General features: G+C 41.4%; 2 protein-coding genes across 2 annotated transcripts; both read left to right on the forward strand.

Annotated features, from left to right (window-relative positions):
- Positions 1 to 2,564: 2,564 nt before the first annotated feature.
- Positions 2,565 to 6,504, forward strand: LOC125015319. Its single transcript, XM_047597075.1, has 7 exons — positions 2,565 to 2,625; positions 3,071 to 3,128; positions 4,146 to 4,213; positions 5,473 to 5,592; positions 5,752 to 5,886; positions 6,046 to 6,149; positions 6,361 to 6,504. Exons 1-7 carry the CDS (start codon positions 2,565 to 2,567, stop codon positions 6,502 to 6,504), a joined length of 690 nt encoding a protein of 229 aa, XP_047453031.1.
- A 2,832-nt stretch (positions 6,505 to 9,336) lies between these two features.
- Positions 9,337 to 14,977, forward strand: LOC125018886 (L-rhamnose-binding lectin SML-like). The gene is made up of 10 exons (XM_047603299.1): positions 9,337 to 9,638; positions 10,410 to 10,608; positions 11,314 to 11,346; positions 11,867 to 11,971; positions 12,587 to 12,722; positions 13,420 to 13,529; positions 13,616 to 13,660; positions 13,758 to 13,890; positions 13,973 to 14,076; positions 14,668 to 14,977. Exons 2-10 carry the CDS (start codon positions 10,575 to 10,577, stop codon positions 14,682 to 14,684), a joined length of 717 nt encoding a protein of 238 aa, XP_047459255.1. The 5' UTR covers positions 9,337 to 9,638; positions 10,410 to 10,574; the 3' UTR covers positions 14,685 to 14,977.

A 14,977-nucleotide genomic window follows, 5' to 3' on the forward strand; every position in this document is an offset into this window, starting at 1 on the left:
GGCCTGATGACGCTGGCCAAGATCTGACCACTGTCAGCAGATATACTGGTCCTTTATCTGATGAAAAGAGTTGTAGAAGAAGACATGTTCCCTCATTCTCATCTCCTATAACCACTTATCCTCTAGAGGTCAGGAAAAAACACGAGCGGCAGTAGCTCAGGAGGTCTCCCTGTATTCCTAGTCTGTCTGTTGTGTTACACCTTGCTCTCAGTGTGAACCCCACCACTGTGTCCGTGGAAAGTCTAAATGCATCCCACACCCAGCTTCCAGACTTATGAAACTGGGAAATTATTCTCCAAAAGGAAAAAGTATTGGGGAATATTCCCTGCATGCTATAGCTCACACAATTCTAAAGAAACAGAAACCACCTGCATGCTTCACAGTGGGAGCAGTGTTCGTTTCATGGCAGCTCCACTGTCCAGGCTATCTATGTTTGAGTGCCTCCTTACTGCACATCTTGAAATCACCACGTCACTTTTTTTCTTTTTTTTTTTTTGCAGACGTCTGTATTTGCTTGAGTTGCTTGTGAGTTTTTTCTTTGATGCACAACCAATTTTCATGGCAAGTTTTGGTAAGTGTGACCACTAATGCAATGTTTTCCGTGATTCTGTATTCAGTATAGACAGAGCTACAAAATTTCAAATGAAGTACGTTTTCAAAAACAACCTTGTCATTTGTGACCAACACTACATGCTACAAATCACCACAATGATGATCTTTGAGAAAGTGCAGGTCTGGACAGACGAATAAGACATAATTAATTATATTTTTCTGCCCTCTTCTCCTTTGGCCTTCGTGGTCAGACACACACACTCTAGTGAATGATTTAGACTTAGACTTAAACAGACTTGAATGATCCACAAGGGAAATCACTTTGTCACTGTAACTTTGCTGCACATAAAAGTAAACAACACAAAAAAACACAAGAAAGCAACAAATGAGATCAAATTAAAGAAAAAGAAAAAGAAACAATGTAATAAAAAAAATACAGAATTAGCATTAGGTGGCTACTTTAAAGTCTAAAATATAAAACTTTTTCACCATAAGACAGGTCAAGTCATAAGACAAATCGATTACCCACATGTACATATTTGCTATTACACCATTTAACCAGATGGGGGCAGGCATGGAGCCTTTTTGCAAGTCTCATCTCATCTTCCATGCCGTTTAAGCGGCGGACCAGCGGACGGACGCAGAGAAAACATGCAAATTCCACCCGAGCTGGACTCGAACCCAGACCAGCTCGCTGCAGCAGAGAAGGGATAGATACAGTAAACAATAGTTGTAATTGACCCTGGTGTAAAACAAACACCTGGCTTGTGCTGTCTGTCCTACAGACATATTTAAGATGAGAATCCTTTCATTTATCCACCAGTGGGTTCAGATTAATTTTCACTTTAGCTCCAAATAACCATGAAATATGCAGGTATTATGCACAGTCACAGTTAGAACTGCTGTGTCATGTTTTTGATATTGGACAACTCACAGAATGTGTCAGAGTGAAAGATTATTACAGAAATGTCAGAGAGGTTAACTGACCAGATAAGTCTAGAAGATGACACTTTCTTTCTGACAAACATCTGTTTTCCCTCTTCTGTGAGTGTGAAATATTGCAGCATTGCAATAAATGCAAGAGCTTTGTTCTACAAATCTGCCATCAAATAGTGGAAGTGGACGATGTGCGGCTGTCACTCTACAGATCAGATTTTATGCTACTCTCCTGCAGTTCAGTGTCTTGTGCTGCTTTCAGAGCTGTAAGATGTGATTGTTCCTGTTATTCTTCATGTTGTCCTGTGTTCATGTGCTGGAAGCAGTGGGGACATCTGTCACTATAGACTGACCCCTGACTGTTTATTCCCCTGCAGGTCTTCGAACACCACAGAAACCATGATGTATTTTTCCACCTTGGTCTTTGCCATGCTCTGGGTTATCAGTAAGTTTGATGTGTTGGTTGAGTCTGGTTAAAGTTGTTGTGTGGTGAGACTATAAGGGGAACCGAAAAGTTCCCCTTTTTGTCCATACTGCCTGAAATCTGTATCCTGTTTTTCTTATTCTGCTCCTGATTTCACAAACATTGGTTACATTGCTTCAACTATTTATTCGTCTTACACTCTGTGTGTAACATTCAATCACTGAAAATCAACATGTTTATCAGAATCATTCTTCAATCATAGTATTATACTCTTATATTCTGTTAATTCAAGCTGGACTCGAACTCAGACCAGCTCGCTGCAGCAGAGAAGGGATAGAGGTCTGGCAGCATTTTAGCCACTCAATCCTTTTAACACCAGCCCAGTTTAAGAGGTGAACTGGAAACTGGGAGAGTAACCAAAGCATTGAGTGTTTTCTGTCATGTCATATACAGGTCACACGCCAGAAGAGAGACATTTTTCAACATTTTTCAATATTAAATGTGCCAGGTTTGATGGAAATGTATGCAAATTTGTCAGAATTCCTTTATGTGAGATTGGAGATACCTTTGTTGTGGTCCCTCTGCCACACTTTAATTACAAACAACACATTCCAAAACAAGCCATAAAAAATTAGCTTGCCAAGAAGATGTCATGACGGCCCTGAATGGCAAGGTCGCACTTGATAAACTGCTATTTAGAGCAGTTGTGACAGGTATGGGTTATCCCACACCCATGTTGACTCAGATTTCATAGGACAAGCTGTTTGCCCTGCTACTGGTCCCAGATTAAGTTTTTCTGATGATCTTTTTTCTTTTATTTGTTATGTCCTTTTCAGATGATGTAGGGCGCAATCCTGCTTGTGTGGTTGATCTTTCCAGCTCGCTACCATGATCGATATAAAAATGTGCCATATCACTATACAAGCTGCATATACACATGATTTAGGGCTAATTCAACTATGCACTTCCACTTAAAACACTTAAAACAAGTTGTGTCAGAAGGTGGTTGCTATGGAGAGCATTTATGTTCGAAATTGCGTTTATGTTTGAGTGTGTTTATGTTTGAAAAAGCGAATCCTAAACCACCATTTCAACTTCAAACTTTGGAGAAGAAAGTTCAACGCTGAATTCTCAGAAGATTTCTCAAACATTTCTCAGAAGACAACCTCAAATGGACCGAAGATCACCAAGCCACCTCCCTGCCTGTGTCGCAAATGTGAGAATGACAAAAAGTTACAGTAGGACCAAATATTTTATTTACTTCCAGACGAGGCAGCTAGCTGGCTAGCAGTGCTATGCTACCTGACGCTAGTAGCTAATTAGGCTTTATTTCATTTAAATTGTTTGTTTTTAGCAGCTACTTATTCACAGCTTCAACTGACTTTGATGCAATTTCATGTTTCAAAGCAAAACATATTATATTGAGTACAAACTGTCTTTCTAAACAGGTTTAGGGTGAAAAAGTCTGAAATATAAATTTTTAAATTTAATAACATTCTCGATTAAAGTCACAAAGGTGACGAATTGTTTGCCTTATTTCTCTTGTTTAATAAAGGGGACATCATTAAATCCAGAAGGTTGAGCTAAGGGCATGTAGCCTATTAAATATTTACTTATGATACAGTAAACAATAGTTGTAATTGACCCTGGTGTAAAACAAACACCTGGCTTGTGCTGTCTGTCCTACAGACATATTTAAGATGAGAATCCTTTCATTTATCCACCAGTGGGTTCAGATTAATTTTCACTTTAGCTCCAAATAACCATGAAATATGCAGGTATTATGCACAGTCACAGTTAGAACTGCTGTGTTAGAACTGTCATGTTTTTGATATTGGACAACTGAAATGTGTCAGAATGTGTCAGAGTGAAAGATTATTACAGAAATGTCAGAGAGCTTAACTGACCAGATAAGTCTAGAAGATGACACTTTCTTTCTGACAAACATCTGTTCTTCCTCTTCTGTGAGTGTGAAATATTGCATCATTGCAATAAATGCAAGAGCTTTGTTCTACAAATCTGCCATCAAATAGTGGAAGTGGACGATGTGCGGCTGTCACTCTACAGATCAGATTTTATGCTTCTCTCCTGCAGTTCAGTGTCTTGTGCTGCTTTCAGAGCTGTAAGATGTGATGGTCCCTGTTATTCTTCATGTTGTCCTGTGTTCATGTGCTGGAAGCAGTGGGGACATCTGTCACTACAGACTGACCCCTGACTGTTTATTCCCCTGCAGGTCTTTGTACGCCACAGAAACCATGATGTATTTTTCCACCTTGGTCTTTGCCATGCTCTGGGTTATCAGTAAGTTTGATGTGTTGGTTGAGTCTGGTTAAAGTTGTTGTGTGGTGAGACTCGTGAATAGAAGAAGGGAAAGTCAGTTTTTTTGTCCTATGTGATTGTATCCGCTTTTGTCGATTAGGTTCATTTTTAACATGTTATAATGTGTACTCATCATGAAATCACTAATTAATCATTTTCAATACAAGTTAAGTAATTTGTAACAAGTTTACTTTGTACGGTTAGCTATTTAAATGGTCCAAATTACACATTTTTACTTTAGTCACAGTTTAAAAATATGCTGTTGGTGTTTTAAATGCTTCATCTTGGTACAGGGATGTATTTTATTACATTGATTATATAACTCAGAACAGTAATGTTGATTACAATAGGACATTTATTAAAGGTTTGTCAGTATCTTGAAATACCAATGAAGAAACAAGTCAAATTAAATGCAGATTAAAGACATGTCTACTGGACCATCCCCAAGCAAAGCTATATAGATATATAAATTACTTCTTGAACACAAACTGTGGAGCGGAAGGTACTTTAAAAGTTAACCCTAACTTTTGATTGCTCAGTTGGTCCGTTTTCATTTTATGAGTTTAACTTTAACTTTTACATTATGATACTATCCAAAAGATATGTCAAGATCTGTTGACCCAATGTCTTTATTTATTTAATTCTGCCATTAATTAGCTAAGATAGTTATGAGTATTATCAACTTTACTAGCAGACCGCAGTGCTGCTTGTAATTGAAAATTCATTTTTATTATGTATTTAACAGTTTGCTTGGAGCTTTAGTGGAAATCAACAAATCATTGTTTAGTTTTATGGGTCCAGGTTCAATAAAATAAAATGCTAACAATTTGCAGATTTACTAGACATTAGCATCTGCTCTAGCTAGTTCTGCTACTGAACAACCAATATTAAGACAAGTCAGTCCAAATAAACACACATTAGCTTTTAATATTAGTTTTAAATGGTTGATAAAAGACAACCATGTGAGTGACGCACACTTGTAACTTTTTGTGCCCAGTTTTCTGTTGTTTGTATTGTTGCCTGCGGTTTAAAAGAAAAAGATTTTGTTTATTGTTCAGTATTGTGGTTCATGTTTAAATGTGTTGTATTTGTCTTTTGTGGCTGTCATTACATCTGCCCAAGGACTCCACTGGAGAATTTAATTCTATTGGGCAGAATGGCTTTATGCCAGCTCTGTGGTCCCTACACCTTTATCTCACAGTACTGCGTCAGTAGTCCTTTACATTCAGTCTGTTTGACAGAAGGAGCAGGAGAGCAGCTCCAGACACCCCAGGGAGCCTCCACTCCGTGTGAGCACTGCTGGCCCCACAGAGCGGCGCCCCAACCCCCAGCCCTCCACCTCTCGTCCACACAGCAGGAGGGTGAGTAATACAGACGTACAGACAAGTGTTGGTTTTCACCATCTTTCTGTTTTTCTATTGGGCAGAATCCTTCTATTCTAGGTCTGTGGTACCTACTGAGTTATCACATACCACCCCATCAGTAGTCCGCTTCATTCAACTGGTTCATCTCTCTCACAGAGACGGAGGGAGCGGGAGAGCAGTTCCAGCCATCCCAGGGCACCTCCATGAAGAAGACGACGTGTGAGCACTACTGGCCCCACAGAGCGAAGCCCCCACCCACAGCCCTCCACGTCTGGTTTACACAACAGGCGGGTGAGTAATACAGATGTATAGACAAGTGTTGGTTTTCACCGTCTTTTTGTTTTTCTATTGGGCAGAATCCTTCTGTCCCAAGTCTGTGGTCCCTACACATGTATCCTGCACCACCCCATCAGTAGTCCTTCACATTCAACTGGTTCATCTCTCTCACAGAGACGGAGGGAGCGGGAGAGCAGCTCCAGGGACCCGGAGGAGCCTCCACGAAGAAGACGGCGTGTGAGCACTGCTGGCCCCACAGAGGAGAGCCCCGACCCCCAGTCCTCCACCTCTGGTCTATATAACAGGCGGGTGAGTAATACAGATATATAGACAAGTGTTGGTTTTCACCTCTGTGATTGGGAGGATTCCAGATATGTTGGTTTTCACCATCTGTTCTATCTCCAAGGTCCTCACACATGTACCCTACACTATTGCATCACTGAACCAGTCTGAAACTTGTTTCTCCTCCTCTTTCTGTGTGTCAAACAGGTGGTGGAGACTGATTCCGGAGTCCTCCAGGTGCACGTAGACTTTCCGCCTCACCACCGTGGTCTGCCACTCACTGTTTTTAGTGCAGCGGTGGACATGTTTATGTCGTGGTTGACGGAGTCTCCATACAACGTGGAGATGTGAGCTTCCTGCAGGAAACAGGCCAGATGCTGCCCTCCACAGCTGGACCAGCCTACAGCTGTCACAGTACCACACACACAAACACACAGACACACACTCTCTGTTGTCTTTGTGTGGACATTCATTGATATATTGTGTTCTCTAGCTGAATTTAACCAGCATTAACTATGTACCCAGCCCTATTCCTAACCTAAAAATAATGCTATCATTCCCCCCAAAACTGACCTCAGTTTCATAAAATGACTTCCTCACAAAGATAGTTGTACAGTTAGTTGTAGGCCAAACCTTTCTCTTTCGGTTTTTTAGTTCACTTTCTAGTTTTCATTAGTCCTTAATTTATAGGTAAATTTAACTGTAACGAATTTTTGTTATCTCCTTAAAAAAACAAAAAACAAAAAAAATAATTGAGATAAATCTTTTCAGTTCAAGTGCATGTGCCTTTGGCCACATGATGTTGTTTTTCCTGCCAGGATCTTTCTCCTTCCTTCTGTCCTCTGTTGTTGGGGACGTTTCTTTTTCTTGAGAGTTCACCAGGGAATTGGTATCAGGGGGTTTCAGTGGATTGTGATCATTTGCAGCAGTGGGCTCAGTAGCACTGTGGCGTTCAACTTGTCTCCGTTCCCTTCTTGTCTCATCCTCCCTAAACAGAGCAGTAAAGGTTGCATTTGATCCTCCTTAAGACACTTGTTAATCCCTTGGTGCACTCTCAAACCTCTGAAGATGGTTTCCTTCATCCATCCACACGTACATGACCTAAGAATCTTTTCCTTTGTCTTATCCGTTTGGTTCATTACCATTGTGTCAGTCCTTAATTCCTGCATTCCACCTCTCAGAGGACCATTGAGCTGTCCTTTCTTTCTTTTGCTCGTAGTTTATTTGAGTTGTTGTTGCTCTCCAGCCTTTCTCTTGGTATTCTGCCACTCTGTCAGCATACTGTGACTTCTTCCTCTCATATGCCTCCTAGATGCCCTGCTCCCATAGGACGGTCAGCTCAACTAACAGGACACGCTTCTCTTTTGTTGACTGTGTGGTCTCAGTGTGGTGATAGCAATGTCAGTAGGGAAGTGTAGCTGCTTGTCAATGTCTGCTGTCATTAAATAGATTTTGCCTGAGGTCAGGGTTGATGTTCTATCTTGTTGTGGGCAGCTTTGGGAGGCATAGCCTGCTGGTACAAACCAGACACCCCACCTCTGCTGGGACGCTGGCTTCTTGTTTACTTCTTCTCCCTCTCGGCTCTTTGGATCTGGTCCCAGATAATTGTTGCATGTTTCGAATAACCCGAGAACCCTGAGACTCCTGCTTTCTGACAACTTATTTTGATGTAGTTGTTTTGTCGCAGAAACTTTGTCATCCTCTTGGCAATGACTGAGTAAAAACTCTTTCCTTCTACGTTTAGCAGAACAATGCTTCGAAACTGTCCAGTGGTAGTTGATTCACGTTCTTTTGGGAAGTGGATGACCACAGCTCTGTGCCATTCAACGGGGACACTCTGTCGCTTCCAGATGACCCTCATCAACATCCGCAGTTCCTTCACGACTTGAGGGCATCTTTTATAGATCTTGTATGGAATCCCGTTCAGCCCAGGGGCGGAGCTTGACCTTGCTCTCTTGACTACTTCATTCATTTCGCTCAGCTTGGGTGGTGAAAGCTCAAACTCTATGATTGGAGAAATTGGTTGGGGAACATGGCCTGGGGACCCAAGGGGGAGATGTCTTCTGGTGTCTTCTATCTGCTTCCTCAAGTGCACCTCAAGGTCTTCTTTGCAATACCCAAAGTGCCACTCGTCTTCTCCTCCAGTAGGCTTCTGGCCATTTGGAAAAGGGTCCTTCAGGAATTATAAAACGCTGGCTCTCTTTCCTCTTCCTTGTCTTCCTAATGCGTTCAGCTGTCCTGAGTGTTGTTAGGCTGTGCTCAGCCTGGCTCTGTTTCCTTCTTGTTTCATCCGCCCTAAACACAGCAGTGCAAGGTTTGATCCTCCCTAAGACATTTGTTAATCCCTTGGTGCATTCTCAAACCTCTGAAGGTGGTTCCCTTCCTCCATCCACAGGTGCATGACCTTTGAGAATCTTTTCCTTTGTCTTATATGTTCTGTTCGTTACCATTGTGTCGGTCCTTAATGGTCTTTCTTGCATCTTACCTCTTGGAGGACTGCCGGACTATCTTTCTTTCTTTTGCTCGTAGTTTGTTTGGGTTGACCTAACATTAGCCCTGTGGGAAGGGTAACCAGCCCACCCACCCCAGGTGTAGTCTTCCCTGCTGCCAGTCAGACTTTCATGACAGTCCTCCAGTCTTCCCTGGATTCTAACTGAACTTTTCTCAGTAGTCACTGGTTTTCCAGAACGATAAATTGATTTACAGCCAGATGGTAGTACCTGCACAGCATTTCTAATTGAAGCACCTCCTCCAGTGCCTGCGTACCAGCTGCAGGGTCTTCAGTCACCAGAACATCTCAATATGGTGAGGCAGTGGCCAGGGATCTCTCCCTGCCGCTTCCTGCAGCTGTATAATTGATGGTCAGGTCAATACATGGCCTCTTGCTTTCCCCAGTTCCTATCGTTTCTTCTCAGCCAGAGTCAGAAGTTTCCCTTCTCGGCTTTTTCTGAGAGGTCCTTTGACAACCCTCTGGATCTTTGTTGACGTGAAGCCACCATCTCTCAGGAAGCGGAGGGTTGAGAGGCTCACAAAGCCGTGGCAGCCGTCTTCAACTGCGTGCGCTGTTGCCCTTCAGCCTTTCTCTTGGTATTCTGCCACTAGGTCAGCATACTGTGACTTCTTCTTTTCATATGCCTCCTGGATGCCCTGCTCCCATGGCACGGTCAGCTCAACACTTCTCTATTGTCAATCACAGGACAATGTCGGAGTCTCAGTGTGGTGATAGTCAGTAGGGAAGTGTAGCTGTTTGACGATTGTCATTGACCAGTCTTGTTCTGTTCTGATGTTTGACACCCCGCCTCTGCTGGGACACTGGCTTCTTGTTTGCCAGGGTCTCTTTATGTTCTGCAAACTTTCTTACCACCTAGTCGTGCCTCCACCGACCCTGTGCACAAGGCTGTTCAGCAGCCACACAGAACTTGATGGAGATTTCCTGGGCCTGTGTTGCACAGACTGCAACTCTCCTCTGCGCTGCACCACCAAAGGTTAGTTAAATTACTTTATTCACCAAACTCACTGCCACTGCAAAACACTGGTTTCCTCCAACATGTGTAGCACCCTCCTACACCAGATCGGACACCCCCACCCAGTAGCAATGACACTCCTTGATGGCAGCAGCCATCCCCAGCAGGATGCAGCCTGACACAGACACACACACGAAAACAATTTAGGAACAACTAAGAAAAAAAGAGCAGCACAAGGTGTTGACCTGGCCTCCAAATAGCCAGGTCAGGTGAGATGTGTATCATCTCACCTGACCTGGCTATTTGGAGGCCCCTCCCCTCAACCCATAGGACCCAAAGTCCCCCACTAACAACATTCTGTTTCCAGACATCACAGGACACCCTCAGAAGGCTCATGTCCATTCTCTGATGAATCACAACTGTTTTGGAGTCAAAGGAGACCTACAAAATATTAGGAAGGTGGTCATAATGTTATGCCTGATTAGTGCAAGTTTGCAGTTTACCCTACAAGTCAGGTTGATTATAGCTTAACAACTATTTTGCCAAATCAGAACCTGAAATAAAAAATTTTGGATTGTTTGACACATTTATGTTTTCTACAAAATTCGATATGTTTTCCTTGATGGTTCCGATGACTTTAGTATGACGCTACAATGGGGAAAATAATGAGGAAATCCTATTTCAAAAGACGGTTTGTGTAGCCTTTTGGCTGCTACTGGATCTAGTTTGATAAGTGTCTAAAATATCTTGTTTCCTCATTCACATTTAGTTTTAGGTGTTTTTTTTGAACAGGCTGTCGATCAGGATGGGATTATTTACTGGCATTATGCTGTTGCAAATGAGGAACATATTCAGGTCTTTTGATTGGCTGCTTGTCAATCATGTGGGCCGATGGAGAGGATAAATGGCAGACACGATTCAGCCTTCATCAGCTCACCTTGAACCAGATCCTCCGACATGATGCTCTGCTTCAGACTCAGCAGCACACTGTGTGAGTATGAACTGACCGAAGAAAGAACCAGGAAACTCATTAACTAAATCTGTCCTGTATGTTGGCATGCTTTTATACACTTACAGTTAAGAATTCTAACACTGTGTAAACTTAATTTAAAATTGAATCTTCTTAAAAGTTTTAGTTAAGTATCCTGAAAGTTATAAAGTCAGACCCATTCACACCTGTTTTCTTATGTAACTACATGTATGTAACTGCTTTTTTTTGACACTATATTTAGAATATTTCAGTTTAATGAGTTATAGATAGGAATTATTGCTTAAGGAGAAAGTGGAGCTCAAATGTAATTTATCCTTATCAACCTTAAAGGGACGTATGAGAAGACCAAAGGGCCAGTCTGTATGTTAAGTGCTTACATGGTTAATAAAAGTGTTATATAAAAACAATTTTAGCACTGTTTAACTTTTTTAATTTAATTTTTTTAAATTGGTTAATAAATCACATACCAGCAGTTTGTAATATCAATTATAAACCGGGCTGTTTGTGTTATCTATTTCCTTTTGTTGTTAAGCAGCACAGCAATTAAACACAAAACATTTTTTGAAGACTTTTTATCATTATGTAAAATAACAGTAACTTAAAATGGCATATTGATCATTTTACAACCTGGCAACCCAAAGTCAGCTCCTGGCAAATTATTGTACTGTATAGACTAACATGGAGGGTTCTCTTCTTCTTTTTCAGTGCTGGCAGCAGCCTGTTTCCGTATGGCTTCAGGTACGTCCACATCTCAGTGTTGAATCACAGAGCTGACATACCTGTCTGTCAACACTGTCTTCCCAATCATTTGTGGACATTTTTAGTTTGGCTTACTTCCTGGTCTTTTCTGTCCCTAAAATGCCATCTAACAAAACACTATTATTTTAAATTCCTTTCTTTCCCTTCCTTGTTTCACATTCTTGTGAGCCCGGCCTGCCTCTGCTGGCATCCATGCATCATGTCCTAGATGAGTTAAGACTTGTGTGGAAAGGAGACCTGAGTGGACGGCGCCACCTTCAGTCTGTACAGGAAATCACAGAAACCAGCCAGACCAATCTGTAGATAATACTTGGATAAACTTCACTGTGCTGATATGATCTGACCTGAACCTGCTTTGGTCTTTCAGTTTCCTGATGCAGCTCCAACTTCCTCCTTGTGTGCTTTGCTTTTGGTATCATTGATACCAAATATAATATATATATTCCTTGTTTATTTGACTAATATTCACCAATTCTAAAACTTTTTTTTTTCATTTCAGGCTTTTCCAGTGCCCAACATGTATTTCCCTACATTGTGACCCCACTATCCACAGAGAGAGTGATCACCTGCGATGACGAAGACAATGTCCAGCGTCTGAGCTGTGGTATGACTGAACACCTGAAACACAGATTCAGCAGTCAGCAAAAAAACCCAGAGTCACAGCCTCTATTGTCTGAATACTGCTAATAACATATCACTAGACACTGGTATTTTACTAATAATCTGAATAAAATGTCTCATGTATCCACCTCAGTTTTCAGTCAGATTGAGAAGGTGTGCCCTAAATCTTTGAACTGTTATTCAATAGGAAAATATCTTTCTTTCAGACTTTATCTGTTTTCTTCAAACACATTGAACTTATAATTATACAGTACATAGATGTGTAAAGTTAAACTTTAAGGGTTTTCACATCCATGTTGGAGGGAAAGTGGAGGAATTATAACCATCTTAATTCACAGTGGCCTATTTTTAGGGGCTTAGATGTGATTTGATAGTTGACTCCTATTGTTTCATCATCAGTTGCAGGTAAAGTGTCTGAGACTTGACTCCCATGTGTCATTTGCATTTGGAAAAATGCAAGAAAAAAAGTCTGAGTGAAGTAAAGTATGTTTCCGCTTCAGTATTTCTGACTGCTTCTCCATCGCTCTCATCTTTTCTCTGTTATCTTTTTGCTATTTGAACATGTTGTAGTTGCTTTAAGTTCTTGTCTTTCTGATAGAGAGCGGAGTGATCATTGTCCAGTCAGTTCTGTACGGACGTGCAGACAAAGAGACCTGCAGCGAGGGCCGACCTGCAGAGCAGCTCACTGACACACAGTGCTCTCAGAAGGGAACTCTGGACGTCCTGAAGAAAAGGTAAGCTAAAGACTGTGGAGCAGCACACCTGCTGTGGACTGGCTACAAAAAGCTACCACCACCACTGGGTGGTCTTAGTGTCTTAGTTGTCCTCAAGTGTTTGTCCAGGTTTTTCTCCTGAGATGTGGTCTTGAGGCCTTCTTTTGTCAGGAAGTATTTTTCTGATCTGGTGTAGGAGGGTGCTACACATGTTGGAGGAAACCAGTGTTTTGCAGTGGCAGTGAGTTTGGTGAATAAAGTCATTTAACTAACTTTTGATAGTGCAGCGCAGAGGATAGTTGCAGTCTGTGCAACACAGGCCCAGGAAATCTCCATCAAGTTCTGTGTGGCTGCTGAACAGCCTTGTGCACAGGTACTTCCTCAGTATCTGTGATTTCTCTAAAGGTCTTTTAGGACTTCTTGTTTTTAAAACATTCTTATTATTTGCAGGTGTAGATAAATATAGGACAGAGTGTCAGTTTGCTCTCAGACGTTTACACTCTACTGTAGAAACATAAAGAATGAAGAACTGAAACTGGAAGCTGACCTGTTTTATTAAATAGTTAAACGCAGAGTGACTAGACTTCAATAAAATATGACAAATATTTTCCGAATGTAACCAAGTAGATCAGCTGTTGCAGTAGCTTGATGATGGATGAATTGTTAAATGATGCTAAAAGTAAAGAATAAACAGTAGTGGATTAATGTGTCCCCACAGGTGTGATGGGAAGAGTGCGTGTGAAATAAACATCGACGTCGTCAGTACTTCTGATCCCTGCTTTGGCACCTACAAATACCTGGACACCACCTACGCCTGCTTCCCAGCAAGTCAGTGTGTTTTGAGAATGTAAAAGTGAAGCAGAGCTGCACATGAAGCTGCTCAGTGTCTAATGTGATGTCTGTTATTTTGACAGTCCGTACTGTTGTCTGTCAACACTCCTTGGCAAAGCTTCAGTGTGGTGAGAGCACTGTTTCTGTCTTTTTTAATATAATATAATAGTATTAATCAGTAATTAAGTTTTTGCACCTGACTGTTTCATGTTTCCTCCGTGTCAGATGAGGGTCAGGTGATATTTGTCTACGGGGCTGATTACGGACGCCATGATCAGACCACATGTAGTTTCGGCCTTACTGCCAGTCAGATCCAAAATGTCAGCTGCTCAAAGGCCGCAACCAGAGTCGCTGAAAGGTACAGATGTCAACTCATAAACAAATGACGCCCATATTTTCCACTGAACCCGGTGCTGATTTGTATCACTCTCAATCCACAGCTGTAATGGGAAAAGCAGCTGTACTGTCAAAGCAAGCAACTCTTTGTTTGGGAACCCGTGTGAAGGCACTTACAAGTACCTGGAGGTGGCTTACAGATGTCAGTGTAAGTAGTTCAGAGGATCTGTGGACTGTTTCTCTGTTGACTGCTTAATAACTGGTAACAAAAACACTGAACACGCTTTAAATCAAGAACACTTATCGTTACATATTCTGGCTGAAGACATAGCTTTGTTCTAACTGAATATTGTCAGTAGCTGACAAAGGAAATGGCACAAACCCGTGTATAAAAGGTTTAAAATATTAAAACTCCAAGAAATTTAAAAGGATTTAAAAAGTGCCATAGTTCCTCAGCCATGTAGTCATTTTTGTATGTATGTAAATTCAAGACAACATAGATGTTTAAGGAAGCAGCTTCTTCTCCTGCAGATCCAACAGTCTGACCTGCTGCTGCACATGGACATAAATGAACTGAGCTGTTACAGCTGCTAAGATATAATGGGACTGGAAACTTTTAACCACAGTGTGTGAATGTTTGTTCAGTTATAATAAAGATCAATCATCTCTCAGCCATAACCACACTAAGTAGATCTGCAGGTCACGTGAAGGAATCAACTGATTTCTAAAACCGTCCTCTAGCAGCAGGACATTTCATCTACTCCATCTGTCTGAATGTACTTTCCTGTTTATTTTGCAGATCCCTTGGCTGACTGATATCACTGGAGTGGATAGTAAAGCACCAATAAAGTGTTTGATGCCTCTGTTCTAAAGTTCCAGATGATTTAATAATCACCACTGCAGTTTCATTCTTTTCACTGTAACTTTGCTATACAAATCACCAGGCCTCGTCTACATTTAAATGTTATGGGTAATGTTGTTGGGATTCCTGAGGATTGTACCTCTCCAGTGTTTCTGTAATTTCACTGTGCTGCTCTTTTTAATCGTTCAAGTTTTCTTGCTAAAACAGGTGTTTGTTCATTTATAATAAACAACTCATTGCAACTTGA

Source organism: Mugil cephalus, chromosome 1, assembly GCF_022458985.1.
Source record: "Mugil cephalus isolate CIBA_MC_2020 chromosome 1, CIBA_Mcephalus_1.1, whole genome shotgun sequence".
NCBI lineage: Eukaryota > Metazoa > Chordata > Actinopteri > Mugiliformes > Mugilidae > Mugil > Mugil cephalus.